General features: G+C 44.1%; 1 protein-coding gene across 3 annotated transcripts in view; it reads left to right on the top strand.

Annotated features, from left to right (window-relative positions):
* The window catches only part of ACADSB (acyl-CoA dehydrogenase short/branched chain), a 40,116-nt gene extending 21,967 nt beyond the window's left edge, over positions 1 to 18,149 (top strand). Inside the window, exons 2-11 of one of the 3 annotated variants that reach the window (XM_059172922.1) lie at positions 297 to 456; positions 674 to 774; positions 3,539 to 3,745; positions 4,241 to 4,411; positions 5,150 to 5,275; positions 6,958 to 7,050; positions 9,551 to 9,640; positions 11,297 to 11,434; positions 13,473 to 13,572; positions 14,712 to 18,149. In XM_059172922.1, the coding sequence (XP_059028905.1) occupies positions 297 to 456; positions 674 to 774; positions 3,539 to 3,745; positions 4,241 to 4,411; positions 5,150 to 5,275; positions 6,958 to 7,050; positions 9,551 to 9,640; positions 11,297 to 11,434; positions 13,473 to 13,572; positions 14,712 to 14,782 (1,257 nt within the window). In that variant the 3' untranslated portion in view covers positions 14,783 to 18,149. The remainder of the gene's footprint in view (positions 1 to 296; positions 457 to 673; positions 775 to 3,538; positions 3,746 to 4,240; positions 4,412 to 5,149; positions 5,276 to 6,957; positions 7,051 to 9,550; positions 9,641 to 11,296; positions 11,435 to 13,472; positions 13,573 to 14,711) is intronic. The other 2 variants (XM_059172924.1, XM_059172925.1) reach the window with 2 other exon arrangements.
* The last annotated feature ends 324 nt before the right edge of the window (positions 18,150 to 18,473 follow it).

Below are 18,473 nucleotides of genomic sequence, written 5' to 3'. Positions count from 1 at the left end.
TCACCCATCCCCCCCACCCCCAAAGTTCTGTTTGCTTGAGGGTAAAAGGTAATGCTCTGGGAAATTTGTTGAGTTAGAAGAGCTTATTGCTTGGATAAAGGACATAATGTTAAAAAGGAATTGTGTTTTTGTTCACAAGATAGTGAATTTTAAAATGTGAGAGCTTCCACTCCTCTTTTGGTGACACAAGAGGTAAGAAGGGGTTATAAAGTTAATTCCGAAGAAACCGATGTTCACCTACTTCTCTTTACTTTTGGGGTGTGTGTGTCCCCTGTTCCATGGGACTGTTCCCACAGCTAAGAAGAAACTTCCCAACTTGCCTGTCTTCTTGGAAAACTCCACCCCATGTCCTAAAGTCTTCCCAGTCAGAAGCTCTCCTCAGTACAATAAACCCTGGGCTGTTCTGTGCTCCGCTGCAGATGTTTACAGATGAGGAGATGATGATAAAGGATGCTGGTGAGTACCCGGCCCAGTGTGCCCTCCGGATCCCTCTGGTCACCAGCTGGGTCTGGTGTGAAATCCCATGACGGGCCTAGGGGGTGTGTTCACCTCAGTTTGTAAATGGAATTTTTTTCACATTAATTTAAAAAAAAATTTTTTTTTTTTTTGAAAAAAAAGTAAAACCTATCCTATTAAAAGAGTAAAGACTTAACAGTATTTTTTCCCCCTACAGTTAAAAAATTTGCCCAGGAACGGGTTGCTCCTCTGGTTTCAACCATGGATGAGAATTCAAAAATGGACATATCGATAATACAAGGACTGTTTCAACAAGGGGTATATACTTTATAATTCTTCCCATTTCAAACTTTCCTATAAGTACTGTCCAGCATTCAAATGTATGCATGTGACTAAATGCAGGAACTGTCAGGACGACTAAATGAACTCTTCTTTTCCTAGTCAAAATTATCTGTGTTCTCTTTTAAAGATTTTCATTTTTTATTTTTGAGAGACAGAACATGAGCAGCGGGGAGGGGCAGAGGGAGAAGGAGAAGCAGGCTCTTCACTGAGCAGGAAGCCCGACGCGGGGCTTGATCCCAGGACCCCGAGATCCTGGAAGGCAGACGCTCCACCGACTGAGCCACCCGGGTGCCCCTCTGTGTTCTCTTTTAGTTTGAAATCCTGGCTCAAAGTTTCTTTTAAATTGACTTAGCGTTTTGAGTTAGAAATACTGTGCTTTTTAAGAAAAGGGCTTGGAAGCAAGAGAGTGATTTCTTTACACCTGTGGTCCCCAACCGGAGGCTGTTTTTGTCCCCCAAGAGACATCTGGCAGTCTCTGGAGACATTTTTGGTGTTCACAACTGGGAATGATGCTGGCACCTGGGGGGGTAGAGGTCGGGGTCCTGCTCAGTGTACAGGACTGCCCCCCAACATGGGGTTGCCTCCCTCAACAACCACCAGGATTAAGAAGAGGATTTTAGTGAGGCTTCACAGTAGACCCTGTATCCCACCCAAGTCCCTCTGCACACCACAATCCTAGAAGCGGAGGCGACCTCTGAATTCCGCACCAACCAAGGACCCCGGCTTCCAGCGGCCTAAGTCCCAGAGCCCTGGACTAGAAGCCCAGTAGACGCCACGGGTGACAGTAGAGCGCCCCAGCGGTAGGTTATCCGCATGGCGGCTGAAGGGGAACGTTTTCAGAATCACTGCCCTCACTCATCATCTCTCCGTCTCCGTAGCGAGTGATGTCGAGTGATGTTTCCCTTTCACTGTGAATATGGGATATCCCAGGACGGGTAGTTCCTCTTTGGAGCCATGGGCTAAAATTTTGTCTGTCATCCTGCTGCAAAAATACCGCCTTTTTCATCCAATGGGAATAGTTTTTGCTTCGTCCTGTTTTGAAGAGACCGGCTTTGTTTTATCCTGCCTAGTTGTGATTTTTCTACCTTTTCTTAGGCAATGAAACGCTTGGGAATGTGGCATCTTGAATGGAGCCCTGGGGTCGGTGGCATCTGGGGGTCCCGTTTCTCGGGCTGGCTTCATCTTCAGCGTTGGTAGAGCCCTTGGGCCGCTCTGAGAAGGCTTAGGGTTCTGCGCGCTGAACCTCACTCTGCTGATGGGGGGGCTTCCTGCGGGCGGGGTCTCTGAAGCCCACCAGCTGCCCTGGCTTAGGGGTCATGCCAGCTGCAGAGTCCACTTGGTGGCACCTCCTACACCAGCTCTTCTGAGCCTCCTCCTGTTCCTGTGCGGTCCCCTGCTGTAGCAGTCGCCGACAAACACGGTCTTTCCCACGGAGGGAAAACCGGTGACTTTTTGGGAGAAGCAGTGTGGCGACAGCTCTTCTCCATCCTGATGATGGCAGCTTTGGACTGCCGCCGTGCCCTCTTCCTTCGGTGCTTCCTCGTAGAACATCATTCCTGGATCTCACCCCGGCCTTCCCCTCTGCTGACCCTGACCGCTGGGACCCAGACAGTAGCTCGCTGTGATTCCAGAAGCGGCTGGGCAGAATAGAAAGCTACATTATCCTTTTATCTGTGCACAGCTTTGGGGCATGAATTACACGTACACACATGCTCCTTCTGAAATGAGGACTTTCTGAGAAAAACAGAACTGCGGGAGTTTCACGGTCCAGACTTAGGAGTAGCTGCTGAATACAGCCGGTCCTTGGAAAGCTTGGCCGGCATCTGGTCCTGTTCACCAGGCCCCTTCCACCTTGTCTGTTGGGGTTTGGGGAAACACCACCAGATGTCTGCTAACCATCTAGAATGTCCCAGAAGGAGCGATCCCTCAGTTACCAGCTTGGCTGAAGGAGTCAAGGCAAGGAGCCTGTCTAGAAGGGATTGTGCCGCACTGCCTGCCTCCAGGTCCTTGCTGCCCGAGACACTTTCTCCTTCTTCCCCTCCATCATCCTTCAAAGCATTTTACAGATTCTTGTGTTTCAGATACCACAAGGAAACAAATGGCAATTCTAGCTTATAACCACTTCCTTTTCAGAGAGGTACGGCTTCCACTCTAGTTTTTGTTACTTACAAGATAGTACAAAAGCCATACCAAATTAAAATAAAATGTACAAATAGACTTTTTTTTAAAAGTTTTTTTGATTGATTTGACAGAAATCACAAGTAGGCAGAGAGGCAGGCAGAGAGAGGGGGAAACAGGCTCCCTGCTGAGCAGAGAACCCGATGTGGGGCTTGATCCCAGGACCCTGGGATCATGACCTGAGATGAAGGCAGAGGCTTAACCCACTGAGCCACCCAGGCGCCCCTACATACAGAGTTTTAAAATTAGGAATTTATGTAGTTAAAATTTAATTTTGAACTTGTTCTTGCGAGAAATTTTCCCATATGAAAATTAGCTGTCTTGGAGCATCTGGGTGGCTCAGTGGGTAAAGTGTCTGCCTTTGGCTCAGGTCATGATCCCAGGGTCCTGAAATCAAGTCCCACATCTGGCCTCCTGCTCAGCGGGGAGTCCGCTGCTTCCTCTCCCTCTCTGCTATCCCTGTTAGTGCTCTCTCTCTCTCTGTCAAATAAATAAATAAAATCATAAAAAAAAAAATAAAGAAAATAGCTTTCTTAATCTGTTTCCTTGTTTTTCCTTTCAGTTGATGGGTATTGAAGTTGAAACAAAATATGGAGGAACAGGAGCTTCCTTTTTTTCCTCTATCCTAGCGATAGAGGAATTAGCCAAAGTTGATGCATCTGTGGCCTTGGTATGTGACATCCAGAACACAGTAATTAACAATCTGATTAGAAAATATGGAACAGAAGAACAAAAGGCTACCTATTTGACCAAGCTTGTGACAGAACAAGTGAGTCCACAAGAGTTGTTTAAATGAATCTGATCTCTGTTAAACTTGGGACACCTCCAGCTACAATGTTGACTCTGCAGTGTTGACAGCACGGTACCGTTCAGTGTACTCTGCCTCTTATTTCTGTTTGGAAATTCAGAGAATAATCAGCAGACGAAAAAACTTTTTTTTTTTTCTTTTGGCCCCAGTTCTATTTCCTTCATACTTTGGTTGGTGGTTTCATTTACAGTGAGATGTCTAGAAAACTGCAATTACTAGAACGAATTTAATTAAATTTCACATTGAATCTGTGCACTTATATCTTTAAATCTTAGACAAGTAGTAGGGTATATATTAGAAAGTAACACTTTGGAAATATAATTATGATTCTGATAAGTACAGGCTTTTAAAAGTGGCTAAAGCTTTAAATGACACTTGTTTATTTTACTAAAGTATTTGTTATGCACAGTACAGACACAGTTAATAACTTAGAATTTTTTCTGCTTGCATATGTAGGTTGGAAGTATCTGTCTTTCAGAGGCTGGAGCCGGTAGTGATTTATTTGCTTTGAAGACCAGAGCTGATAAAAAGGGAAACTATTACGTCATCAATGGATCAAAGATGTGGATCAGCAATTCCGAATACGCAGGCATCTTCCTGGTGATGGCAAACGTCAACCCTGACCTTGTAAGTTGGAAAGCAGGAGTTCTCCCCCACCCCAGCCTCTTCTCTCGTGGTTCTTTCCTGCCTGCATTTCCTTTTTACAGCTTTGTCTTAAAGTCCTCATTCTCCTCAGTACTGAAAAGTTAGATAACTGACATCTTTTCAGCCTCTTATTTACTGTGTTCTCCCCGAATATATACAGTTGATGTGATTAGTAACTACACAGAAGTCTGTTTATTCATTGCCACCAAATCTGTTATATCAGAAGCTAACCTTTCGTTTTGTAGGATTTCACATTTTCTATTTGAGGATGAATTTAAGTACCTACTTACTACATTCATTTTAAGAATATTTGGTTTAGTTGGAAAATAGGTATATGACAAAAAGGTAAGTACATTTGATTGTCCTTTCTCTGACATAACATTTAATTGAATTAAATTTTGAAACTTGAACATACTTAACAAATGAAGTTTAGAACATGGAATGCTCATGGTCACATGATACTTTAGTGTATCTTAATAATTTTAATAGCCATAATGCTTTCTGGAAAAGTAAAAGAAATTATAGACTTCTTAATTGCAAATCTAGTGTTTTCCAAGTTTCCTAATGCACGTGTTGCAGCTCTGAGTCCATTAATATTAATGCCAAAGTTCAGTTTTAGTTTTCTGTCAACTTTCAACTCTTGGAAACAAGGGATCTTACGAGTTCAAGTGTGGCAATAGCATTTTTTTTTTTAATCAGCATTTTGAATCTTCTTTTTAGGGATATAAAGGAATTACCTGCTTCTTAGTAGATCGGGACACTGAAGGCCTTCACATAGGGAAAGCAGAAAACAAAATGGGGATTAGAGCTTCTTCCACGTGCCCATTAACATTTGAAAACGTCAAGGTGGGTATCTTAGAATTTCCAGCAAAAGACTGGCATGAAATAAGCGATGCATGGAACTGTAGATGTGTGAGAAAAGGGTCACCTTATTGAGCACGTGTAGGACGTTCTTAGGTGAGCTCTTGACTAAATGTACTTTTCACAAGAGTTTAGGCAAAGAGGGGAACTTCTCTGCCTAGCAGCTGGCCACAGAGCCAATGCTAAGGATTAATCCCATTTATACTTTTTAATTTATATGCCTGTGAACCATTTATACTTTATAAACTTGATACTGACTTCAAAGACAGACGTGTGGTGTGGGTCTACCACAGGCCACAAGGTGGGGATGTTGCTCAATGAGCCTGAGAACCCATGAGGCAGCGCCCCACAGTTTAGAGTGGAATCTGTTAAAAGTGAGGGAGAGAAATAAGATGAAATCAGAGGGAGACAAACCATCAGAGACTCCTGGGGCACTTGGGTGGCTCAGTCGTTGAGCGTCTGCATTTGGCTCAGGTCATGATCTCAGGGTCCTAGGTTCCAGCCCTGCAGCATCGGGCTCCCTGCTCAGCAGGAAGCCTGCTTCTCCCTCTTCCACTCCCCCTGCTTGTGTTCCCTCTCTCGCTGTCTCTCTCTCTCTTTCAAATAAATAAAATCTTAAACAAACAAAAAAAAACATCAGAGACTCTTAACTCTAGGGAACAAATGGGGCTGCTGGAGGGGCGAGGGGTAGGGGAATGGGGTGACTGGGGCATGGGCACGAAGGAGGGCATGAAGTGATGGAATGAGCGTGGGTGTTACATGCAACTGATGAATCACTGACCTCCATCTCTGAAACTAATAATTCAGTATATGTTAATTACATTGAATTTTTTTTTTTTTTTTAAGTGAGAAAGAGAAGACTGCTAGAATGTTATGCTTTAGAACTTGGCATGGGTGGAACAGGTTGTGACAGGCTTCTTATCACTCGTATTACAACTTGATCCTTTGGTTCATGAGGGAGCGTGCGCACGCACGGGCTGGCTTTGCAGACGGATGGTCCAGCCTCACTAATTGCCACGGACTGGCTTCCTTCCTGCCTGCCCTTTCTTTCTCTGTTCTGCCCACTCCCTCTCCTGAGGTTATAAAGCTAAATGGATTGTTTTATTGTTCCCAGTCTACATTATTTTTAATTACGAATAAACATTTTAATCTGTTTCTTCTCTCCTTCCGCCCCTCCCTCATATGCTCGTGCGTGTGTGTCGGTGTGCGTGCGCGCTCACCTCAGGTGATTTTTACAGGGATGATAGTGGCAGCAGAAGAAGGGTTGGATACCCTTGATTTAGCCAAGTACTTACATGTTTTGTGTAATTCCCAGTATGTCCTATCTCGCCATAGCATACAGTTAGGAACTGGGGAAAGTGATTATTCATGTTATTGATGGATTGTACGAGAGTCCCTTTTTCTAGATCCATTCATTTGTTCAACACGTGCCTGTGCTGGGCACTAGCAGAAGCGATAGCAAACAGCACTGACATGAGTCCTGTCCTCTCCCAGAGCTTTGTGGGAAGCCGAGGAGGAGACAGAGACTACGGGTAGCCTTGGAGCTCACGAATTCCTGGGCTAGAGTCCTGTCACACAAATTGGGGATGTTGTGTATATAAACCTGTGTAATCAAAACGAATTATGTAAAATTAAATGTAGAAATAACTGCACATTTTTCCTTTCAGGTTCCAGAAGCCAATATCCTGGGACAAATTGGACAGGGCTATAAGTATGCCATAGGGAGTCTTAATGAAGGCAGAATAGGAATTGCTGCACAGGTTAGTCACATTTTAGCCAAACTACTTGACTCTTCCACAGTGTGGGTCAATTAAAAGGTAGAAAGAAAAAGTGCGAAGGAAGGAAGAGAGGGAGGGAGGGTAAGCAAAACTGGTGAGTGTTGGAAGCTCGTGAACACAAGATGGCGCCCTTCCCTTCCGTGTGGGGAAGAAATGGCTTCTGACTGGTTTCTTTCATATCCCGCTTGGGTCAATTATGTAATGTCCTGAGAACCAAACAATGGCTCAGTGGTGACGCTTTTTCTGCTTTGAGAATGTTAAGTATTATCCAATACCTGGATCGATAACTTCCCAAATATATTGTAAATTAAATGTGTCTTTGGGAAAAAATTGCCTTTTCAGTTTTTGAAGTTCATTCTAGAAGAAAATTTTTTTAATTAAGAATACCTGATATTCTGTGTAGTGAGGGTCTGTAATCCGTAAAGAATGAAAGATTTGCTGCTTAGCGTTTTGCCTGTGAAAATCAGGCAATCTTGTGTTTGTGGTGCTTGAAATAAAATAGCCATAATTAGACAGATATATACAATGAGAACTATTTCATTTTTTTAACCAAATTTGCCCTTTATAATGCACATTACATTGTTCTATGAAGTGAGATCGGTTGCTTTCTTGATTAACACAATTAATAGCATCTGGTTTTATTATAAATGTCATTTTGGGGGCGCCTGGCTGGCTCAGTCGGCGGAGCACGTGATTCTTGATCTTGGAGTTACAAGTTCAAGCCCCACATTGAATGTAGAGGTTACTTAAAAATAAAATCTTTTTTTTTTTAATGTCATTTTGTAGAATATATTTGTTTATTTTTAATCAACAAATATCCCAAATTCAAAAACTAACAGCATTTAGATTTTAAAGCCATTGGTATAGTTAGATGTTGTAGTATCCCTCTAGATGTTTTTTCTGCTGCTGTTAATTTGCTAACAAAACATCCTTAGATCAAAACTTAACCCATGTTTCTCACAAAGCTAGATAATGAGAGAAATGGCTTATTTGTTCTTTTTAATGTTTTCCTGTGATTCAGTTTCATCAGATACGACATTAAAAACTGTAGGACTAGATCTCCTTGTTCTCAGATATAAAATAATATAGATCTTCTAGTAGTAAAATACACAGCCTGGGCTTTCATCTGATTACTCCAAGTTATCATATAACCTAATTAAAAGTTAAGGTCAGGTAGTTACCATTTCTTGGTTAACACCATGGATCCCTTTTAGAGAAAGAGTCACAAGTTATAGCAAACTGAAGGTATCTGTCCTCAAAACTGCAGCCAAAGACCATTTAGTTTTTCGTTATTGATAGTGAAAATGTCTTACAGAGATGGAGAAGCCTATTGTGACTGACAACAGGTCATTTTTAGGATATTATCTGCATGCCATAAACGTTAGTCCTGAGTTTGGTGACCTCATCTTATCTCAGCCCCAAGTGCAGTGGGTTGGTGCCTCACCGAAGTTTGGGTTTTGCGGGGGATGGTGTCCTTTAATCAGTTTTAGTTCGATATTCTGTTCTCCAGGAAATTCAAAACAAAAGGTTGAAGGAAAATGTAATGAACACTAATAAAATATTGATAAGTTTGTGGGCGTTTCCCCCAAAACTTTCACTGTTTTTTTTTGTTTGTTTTTTAATTCTTTTTCTAAAACCCATATAGTTGACATCTTGCGGGACAGTGACTTCATGGCCACCTAGTGTTGGAAGGTAGCAACCATTTCTGAGCTTGAACGGGTCAGTAGGTCGGTTAGCAATGAGACCGTTGAGCTGAGCTTGCCAGCAGGCCTGACTGGTTCCCGTGCATAAGTTCCCGTGCATAAGTCCCCGTCTTTACTGGGTGCTCTCAGTGTAACCCTGCAGGAAACCGTTCAGGTCTGAAAACCCTGACACCTCGGCCACTCAGGCCCTCCACTCCAAGCCTTCAGTCCTTAGACACCTCACGTCGCTTTTTTTAACCAGGTTCCCACAGATGGACCTAATGTGTAGCTGGGGTTGGGAAACCCTGTTCTTTTATGTTCTAGTGCCCTTTCCCTGAAGCGTTTATTAATCCTTATAGTATGCAACATGGACAGGAAGATAGAAGGTTAGGAAGTGACCTTCCACACTGGCCTTCTAGAAAGACTAGAGGGAGCTACTCTGTAGTCTTCAAGGCCAGTTGAGAGCGGCATTTCCAGGGCTTGCTTTATGCCTGGAGAAGCAGAGTTTAAATGAAGAGCTCCCTTCGAAGTAACCTCGTGGTAGGAGCCTGAGACTCACCTCTGCTAGAATTAAATAGACCCACATTTATATGAAACCACTCGAATGATTTCTCGCATCTTCTCCCAGTCCCTGGAAGTTAAGTTCTACAAATGCAGTGGGTGAAGGTACCGCTTGGTGCCTCCAGTTCTTCCCCTGCCCACAATGACTCAATTTGCCTATAAAAGGAATGTATCCCCGAATAATTAAAAGCATAAACTTAATAACAAAATAAGAAACCCTGCTCTTTTTTTTTGAACAGATGCTGGGACTGGCCCAAGGGTGCTTTGACTACACTATTCCCTACATGAAAGAAAGGATGCAGTTTGGCAAAAGGATATTTGATTTTCAGGTATGTCATTATTAGCCTCTCCGTTCAAGCCGTCCTCTCGAGGTTTCTGTTAATGAAGAGCTGTGCCATAAAGCCATGGAGGGCGTCCCCTCGGGGCGATCTTAATGGAAGAGGCGGGGAGGAGGAAGGAACAGGTCTCAGGGCGCATACCTGTGAACACCTTGACCTTCTCCAAGGGTAGGACAGTGGTCCTTGAGGCCCACCTGTGGTATGACTCCAGACTTTCTAGTGAGCACTTTACAGTTGACTCCGCACTGCTTCCCAAGTTCTAGGGCATGGGGTCTGCAGTCGGGCACCCAGGGCTCAAATCCCAGCTCTCTCTTACCAGTTGTAGGCCGTGGGCAAGTTACCCTCTCGGCCCCAACTGCCCCATTTCTAAACTAAAGGTAATGCTAGGGTGACTTGGCCTCAGAGAGGTGTGTGGTGTATGTAGCACGTTGCCTGAGTGGGACGAGTGCTCAGTAAATGGGAAAACTTATTAGGAGCCCTCTGCGGGAACCACACAATAATCCTCCGAAGACTACACTTGGACACTTCTTGAAAGCAGAAGGTACGGTTTGCTGCAGTGAGTCAAATGAGAAGTTCTCAGCCAAGTGCGTTGAAAGAAGCTGGCCTGGTCTAACGATGTGGCTTCTCGGAGCTCCCCAGTTATGGGGGCTGTAGGGGGCCATGGCATCTTCCAGTCCATGTGGAAGCCTAGCCAGGTTAGGGAAGGCCCGGAGCCGCAGCTTACTGCGCTTACTCAAGCACTTTACCTAAAAATCCAGAGTAGCTGTTTCACATGTTCGTGAAACCTCCCTGCAGGCAGCTCTAGGCTCCAAGTCCGATTTCTTACTACATTTCTGGCTCTGTTGTGCTGCGTTGTCTTCAGGTGCTGCAATAAGGACTTGGCCTTACACAAGCACGCACAGATTGCCTGCGCGTACAGATTCTGGGCACAGTGTGAGCGTACGCGGTCAGTTCAAGGCCTGGAAAGACTGAGCGCGGCCGGCCTGGCCAGGAACCCCCATAGCCCGTGCTGTCCTTGCATCTTAGCCACGGGAAGCAGAAGCCCCTGGAGATTGAGTTCCCAAGGACATCAGGTGTCAAACCATAGGTGTTTCGTCTTGGCTTCTGGTCCTATTTTCATTTAATTATGCTAGAGTACTTTCTCGGAGCCAGCTGCCACAGAGATCGCAAGGAAAGGGACAGAATATGAAGACAGTTTGTGGCAAGCTTTAGATCTCCTTTGTACAGAGAAAACAATGTTTCTGAGTCTGTGGAGTTGGTGAGGGAAGGATACGGCGCCAGGTGAACCGACAGGGGTAATCATGACCCTTCTAAGATGCCGGGTGTGGGTGATTAAAAGAAAACTGTGAAGCTTCATTTTGATCCTAAAACGGGTTTAAATTAATTATTAAATATAACAAATTGTTAAACCTAATTCTGTGATTATTTTTTAAATCTTGACAGTTTTACAGAATTACATGAACTTTGAATGTTTTTCTAAATCCGTTTCCTTGTAGATTGCAGATTTTTAAGTATTTCTATGAAATGAAAGCAAATTCCATTTCGGGGGTATATTTTCATCCTGTCAGTGTTCCACATCCGGGCAAGACTTTGAGGATAAGCTATTTTTTCAGACATCATAATTCTCTAACGGGCCCGAATTTCCAGGGGCTCCAACACCAAGTGGCTCACGTTGCCACTCAGCTGGAAGCTGCGAGATTGCTGACGTACAACACTGCCAGGCTTTTAGAAGCTGGAAAGCCGTTCATAAAAGAAGCATCGATGGCGAAATACTATGCATCAGAGGTAAAACAACAAACAACCGAAATCCGTAATTCAGCCTTCTTCTCCTCCACCCCCCCATTATGTATGTATGAACCTTTCCACTTAGTATTGATTGAGCATTTGTTTTTCAAGTAAAATAGCATAGACTTTGCGGTTCCTACAACAGAAAAGCAAAATCGCAAGCCTTTCATGGAAAAGTGCTTTAATTCTATGAGGTCTCGGTGTTATCACGGGCTCTTCAGTGGAAACCGAGTCACGCAGTTGGGGTAGAACACGCATCACTCCGTCAGCTCCATCTGAATGTGGTCTCCCTCCCCTGGTGCCTCTGGTTCGGGCAAAGTGAATACCAGGGGAGATCACCCGAAGTAAAAACCCCAGGAAGAGACTGTTCACGTTTTGAGGGAATGCTTTCTGTTGATGCCTCACGCCTTCTCCGTTTAACCCGGTAGATGCTGGCTGGAGATCTTGCCAGGTCACCGAGTGCTACGTCCCAGCCTCTGTCGCTTCGTAGCTTGGAGTAGTTCCTTAACCGCTCAGCCCCCCAGTTTCAGCTCCCACCTCTGCCTCCCATCTGAGTTCCAGACTAATAGGTCCGGTTTCCACTGGGCCTGCCCGCCCCGTTGTACCGGTCAGAGGCCTGAGCCGTCTTGACACCCTCGTCCCCCTCATCCCGGCCTGGAATCCCATCATCCGCTGGAGGATCCGGCCTGGGCATTTCTCGCACTCACAGGTTTCTCCGCCTGTCCGCTGCCCCCTGTTGTCCGAGCCACGGCGTTTCTCGACCAGAGGACCCCGCTCACCTTCCGGCTGTTCCACGGGGCCTCTTGCTTCTTCCTCCAGTCCAGTCTTCCCTCTTCAGAATGTCCAGGAGCCCAGGTCGCCCCCGCTTAACTGTCGTGGCTTCTCACAGCAAGTGGGACAATATTTGTATTCAATTCCTGAGGCTTTTAACAAATTAACCAAAAATTTAGTGGCCTAAAGCAATACAGTTGTATTCATCTCGTGGCTCTGGAGTTCCGAAGTCTGAGTTATCACTGGGATAGAATCAAAGTGTCAGCAGAGCTGCCTCTCGGAGGCTCTGGGGAGAATCTGTTTCCTCGCTCTTCGCGCTTCTAGAGGATGCTCGCCTTCTCCCCCTCAACAGCCCCGGCCTCCGCCTTCAAGGCCCTCGGGGTAGCGCGTTCAAATCTGGCTCTGGCTCTCCTGCCTCTCTCTTTCCCTTAAGAGGACCCTTGTGATGCCGTTGAGCACACCCAGGCTATCCAGGACCATCTCCCATCTCAAAGCCCTCAACTTAGCACAACTGTGGGCCCCCATGGCCATGTAAGGTGCAAACATTACCGTTTCTGGGGATCAGCATGCAGACGCCTTTGGGGTCCGTTACAGTCTTCAGTCGGCCTGCCATCGTGAGGCCCGCCTGCCTGTCTCTCCAATGTCTTCACAGTTTGCCCTGATCCCCGTGCACGGCCCCCCTCAGGTCCCTGAGGTTGATAAACCCATTTTCCTCTTGAAGCCTTCCCACATGTTCCTCAACTTGAAATGTCCCCTAACTTGTCCTTTGGGGCTCAACAAAGCTGTCATTTCCTCACACGTTCCCCCCACCCCTAAATCAACAGCAGCTTTCCTAACCGGCTCTTCTGTTACCCCATAGAGTTTACTTGTTTCTGTAATTGTTAGTTGGACGTGTGAGCCAAAAAGGACAGTGACCGGCCACCCCCCCGCCACACTGGGGTTTACCCAGCGGCTGGCAGAGTGTGTGATCGAAAGAAGGCCCTTGATAAATATTTGCTGAATAAACAATGCCTGTTGGCAGCATGTGATTGGGTCTGATCAATACCCTAATATTCCTAAGAAAATGGGAATTTTGTGAATTAATAGGACAGTTTGCATTAGTCGTATAGGGAAGGAGACTGAAGAGACGATGCTGTCTTACAAGGTCACTTCAGTCCTTCCACTTGCCGGTAGCCGTGAACCCGCGTCACTAGAATATTCTGCAGGAGTGTTTATGGTGCATCGGTTTTGTGGTTTCAGCAGGTCGTCTGCCGCTTGGTTTTGGCAGGTGGCGGGCCTCACAACCAGTAAGTGTATTGAGTGGATGGGAGGAGTCGGCTACACCAAAGATTACCCTGTGGAAAAATACTTCCGAGATGCGAAAGTCGGTAAATAGATTTTTTACGTTTCATTTTGTTTTCTTTTATTCGCCTCTGTGGCTGTCGGGGCTGCTGTCTGTGTTTGATTTTCTGCTACTGAAATCTTTGAGCAAAGGCAGTGGAATCTCTTCCATGTCGTGTTTACTGGCTGTCTTCTTCTCTGTGGTTGGTTTTCCTTCCCCCGCATCCTTCCTTCAAGGAAAAGATGGATGTTTATATATTTTAAAACCTCAAGTTGCCTTTTTAAATGAATCCACAGGCCTTTTAGTAAAAGTGCAACAAAATCAGCTGTTGTAATTTTTCTTTTCCTAAACACATTAATACATTTGATGCGTTGAATGCCGATCTTTGAAGCAAAGTTCCAATTCCAGAAGCTTCATGCCTGATCAAGCCTGAGTGTTCTGATGCTCCACTACCAGGTGGGGAGCTCAAAACGAGGGGCTTTCAAAGCTTCCTGTTCCTGAGGGACAGTCCAGGCTTACGTACAGATAGCTGAGGAACAACTTTGGTGTTTCCTACTGATTCTGGAATCAGAATCCAGTTTCCAAATGAATATTAACATCTCGTAGGCAGAATGACTTTGTCATACAGTACCATATTCAAGGGTATGGAGTGTCACTGGGGACAGTTGGGGTGTTCTTTTTTTTTTAAGATTTTATTTATTTATCAGAGAGAGAGGGGGGTAGAGAGCGAGCACAGACAGACAGAATGGCAGGCAGAGGCAGAGGGAGAAGCAGGCTCCTTGCCGAGCAAGGAGCCCGATGTGGGACTCCATCCCAGGACGCTGGGATCATGACCTGAGCCGAAGGCAGCTGCTTAACCAACTGAGCCACCCAGGCGTCCCGGGGTGTTCTTTTTAAAAGATTTATTTATTTCATTTTTGAGAGAGAGAGAGAGAGAGAATGAGCCGGGGAGGGGCAGAGGGAGAAGCAGGCTCCCTGCTGAGCAGGGAGCCTGACACGGGACTCGATCCCAGGACCCTGGGATCAGGACCTGAGCCAAAAGCCAAAAGTTTAATTGAGCCACCCAGGTACCCCAATTGGGGACAATTCTATAGCAATCACAAAGGGGAGATGTGAGAGTGATTTCTTGTACAGACGTGTGGCCATGGGAGCACTAATTGTTCCTTTCACTCCGTTTTGTTTAAGGCACAATATATGAAGGAGCTTCAAATATCCAGCTGAACACCATCGCAAAGCACATCGGCGCAGAATACTGACATCCGAGGGAGTGGGTCCTCTCCCCCGATCGCTGGTAGAACATTCTAAACTATTGTGCCTTGTTGGGGAAGTAAACCTCCACAGCATCGAAGCATTCTGTTTAGGTCCTTAGTCATGATGCTTGGGGTAGACCTTTGCTGTTTGATCTCTTGTTCCGGGCTGCATCACAGAGGCACAGGAAATCATTTTTCAAATTTGGGAAGAAAGGCATCCATATTTTTCCAGAACTATTTTTAGAGTTGTGTACATATTAATCATTCCAGCTTCAGGGCAGGCAGACGTTTCACTTTGTCAGCATTTGGAAAAATACATTTGAAGTATTACTTACAGACATGGCTATTTTATATTCCTGTTAAATTTTTATTTTTTAGAATCAGAGAAGATTTTGTCACAGTTGACAATTCTATAGATCAATTCTAAGTTTCTAAAGTAGGTAGCAACTGAAAATGTATTTAGAAAAATCTAAAAAAAAAGTTAAAGTTAAAAAAAGAAAAATCTGAAAGTTCTAGTTCTGAATGTCTGGAAGCGGGTGGAAAATAAGTGTATGGTTCTATAGATCATATGACTGCAGACGTTATTTTAAGAGAGTAAAGCAATATAATTTGTTACTGTAATTGACCTGCATAAAGGATGCATTTCATGATGATTTCAGCAGATCATTTTAAAAACAAGTCTCTTGGGGTACCTGGCTAGCTCAGTTGGTAGAGTAGCACGTGACTCATGATCTCAGGGTTGTGAGTTCAAGCCCCGTGTTGGGCATGGAGCCCAGTTTAAAAAAAAAAAAAAAAAATTCCAAACAAGTCTATTAGTTTTCAACCATAAAGTTAAAATAGTTTGGTATTGGTATTGTAATCAAAATATATTCAGTATTATAATATTCATTCTTATTGTGCATTATTTTTCAATGTCATTTCTTTCTATATTTGAATTGAATAGTGTTTCCTCAAACTTAATTATTGGGCCTGATCATGAATAGTAATGCAGAAATTGTGTTCTGGTTCAGTGATACTCAAGAGGGAGAAACCTTGTTCCTGTAAAGAAGTATATCAGAATCTTACAAGGAATGAGAGAAGGGGCCTATAGGGTTTGATAAAACATATTTGGTGATGTAAAAAATAATATAATAATTTTATATCTGGGAAGGCAAAAATCTATTGTTTCACAGTACAGATTATAGAAAGGCAAAGTTCAACAAAATACTGGCTATACCGTTTCTTCAGTATCGGGGATTCTCAATCAGGAGAAGAGGACCCCGTCTCCCCTCCCACCCAGGGTGCATATGCTAAGTCCCCTCCAGGAGGTAGACATTAGAGTGGTTAGAGGTTTGTGTTTTCTGAAAAGGTGACATGGGTTAGAGATGTTGAAAAATGTTTCAAGGCTCACAATCACTACTGTTCAATGGGAAGCATTTTAGTACATAAATGAGAGTATTGTGTTTATTAAGAAAACGACATTTTTAGAGTGATTTTGCTTGGCACAATCATGTTTCTTGAATTGGCTTAATTTCTATAATGCAAAACACATTTAAATATTCAGAATTGGTAAATACAATAGAGAGAGGATTACTTTAAAATATCAGGAAGAAATAAAGACAAATTTAGACCTTGGATCAAAAGAGATAAAGTCTACTTGACTTTCAAATAGGGAGAGGATAGAAACTAATTTATTCAATCTTTCCAAACAAAAAGACAGTATGGTCTGTTAAGGAAAGTAGGGGAGTAGATGAAATGCCCTAAAACAGGACTGGACGTCTTTAATTTCTATGATTATATTAAAAAGGGTGAACTTTACAAATAATGCTATAGAAGCCAACATTAGTAGAAAAAAGTCCCGACGGGCTCCTGTGCAGTCCTAAACGTGAGAAACTACAATATACCTCGTGTTCAAGTTAGCAGTGTTGGAGAAACTCCTGAGTGGATCCAGACCTTGAATTTGTATCTTGTCCTGATAAAATTCTAATGGTGTGTATATATTGTGCATGTTCACAAAATCCAGTTGAAAATTAATTGGGTATTATATTAATGTATCTACCTTCTTTTATTAAAGAATCATTGTGTTATTTTACCTTCTCCCAAAGAGGATGTTGTGGGGTTTCCCCATAGCTCTTCCCTTACGCAGGGCTTGAACTCATATCAAGACCTGAGCTGAGATCAAGAGTTGGACCCTTGGGGTGCCTGGGTGTCTCAGTTGGTTGGGTGTCTGACTTTTGATCTTGACTTGGGTCATGGTCTCAGGGTCACGAGACCAGGCCGGCGGCCGCCTCAGCTCTCCGTGGAGGGTCTGCTGGAGATTCTCTCCCTCTGCCCCTCCCCGTTTCTCTCTCTTTCTCTCTCTCCCAAATAAATAAATCTTTAAAAAAGAGTTGGATGCTTAACCAGCTGAGCCACCCAGCACCCCCCCTCCCTTACATCTTTTCTTAATAACCATGACTTTGGGGTCTGTAAACTGTCTGTCCCGAGTTAGTGTCTCATGGAGGATGAACATGTTCACCTCTTGAGGGCTGTCGCTTTTCTTTGTTAATTTGAGGGTTGGGCCTCCGTGGTTCTCGGTGACCCAAACACCAAGGAGCCGCTTGGGCTGTATTTGTGTGGGGGAAGCTGGACTCCCCCCAACAGCCAGGTCAGTATTGTTAGAGATTTTACTTATGTTACAACATGAAAGTGACTCAGTGTCAAAGGCTTCAGAGTCAGGGAAAGTTAAACCTAGAAAGACCTTAGAGAACGATCCGGCCAACTTGCTCATTTTTTTTTTTTTTTAAGATTTTATTTATTTATTTGACAGAGAGAGAGAGAGAGAGATATCACAAGTAGGCAGAGAGGTAGACAGAGAGAGAGGAGGAAGCAGGCTCTCCGCCGAGCAGAGAGCCCAATGCAGGGCTCGATCCCAGGACCCTGAGACCATGACCTGAGCTGAAGGCAGAGTTTTAACCCACTGAGCCACCCAGGCGCCCCCAACTCGCTCATTTTGAACGGAAAGGATTCATAGCCCAGAAAATTCACCCTCGGTCCTCCAGCGGGGACAAAACAAGACAAGAGTCCAAATGTACTGGCTCCCAGTATAGTGCCCTGCCTTCAATTTAACATCATTTCTATTCGACAAATTTTGGATTTCAGTCTCGTTAAATTTCAGTATTCTTGGTGAATTATTTTAGGTTTAACTGATAAAGAGTTAACATTTTGAAAGTATTGCCATTGATCGCTGTCATTATTCATATATATTAATCACCTGCCAATCACCTTGCTGATGTACTTCCGCTGATCTTTCATAAATTGAAAGTTTCGTTTTCGTGGTATGTATCAAGCAGGCTGTTCAGTATTACAAAATCAGAATTCTGTGGAGAATAAAAAAATATATAGCACTTGTTAACTGGAGGGTTTTGCTGCTCTGATGAAACAAAACTGTTAAGCATACGGATGAAGTCACAAAATAAGGTCGTCTTCCTGCGAAATACAGAACACCTGTGTTTCCCAAGCTGCGATCTTGCGTCTCGTGTAAGCCACTTTCGTTTGTTTTCTGAGAAAGGGTCTTCCGATGGAGGCCAAGTTTAATTTCTGAAGCTAAAGAAAAGTTTGCCGGAGGACCCTTTTGTTTATTTATTTATTTATTTTTGCCAAAGCTGCTCTCCAGTAGAGAGGTCCCGTCTTCTGACATTTATGCCCGCGCTTTCTGGTACTGCTTTTGGAAACTTTG

This window comes from Mustela lutreola, chromosome 4, assembly GCF_030435805.1.
Source record: "Mustela lutreola isolate mMusLut2 chromosome 4, mMusLut2.pri, whole genome shotgun sequence".
Taxonomy (NCBI): Eukaryota; Metazoa; Chordata; class Mammalia; order Carnivora; family Mustelidae; genus Mustela; species Mustela lutreola.
The sequence above is the reverse complement of the archived record's forward strand: the minus strand, read 5'-3'. Positions and strand labels throughout refer to the sequence as shown.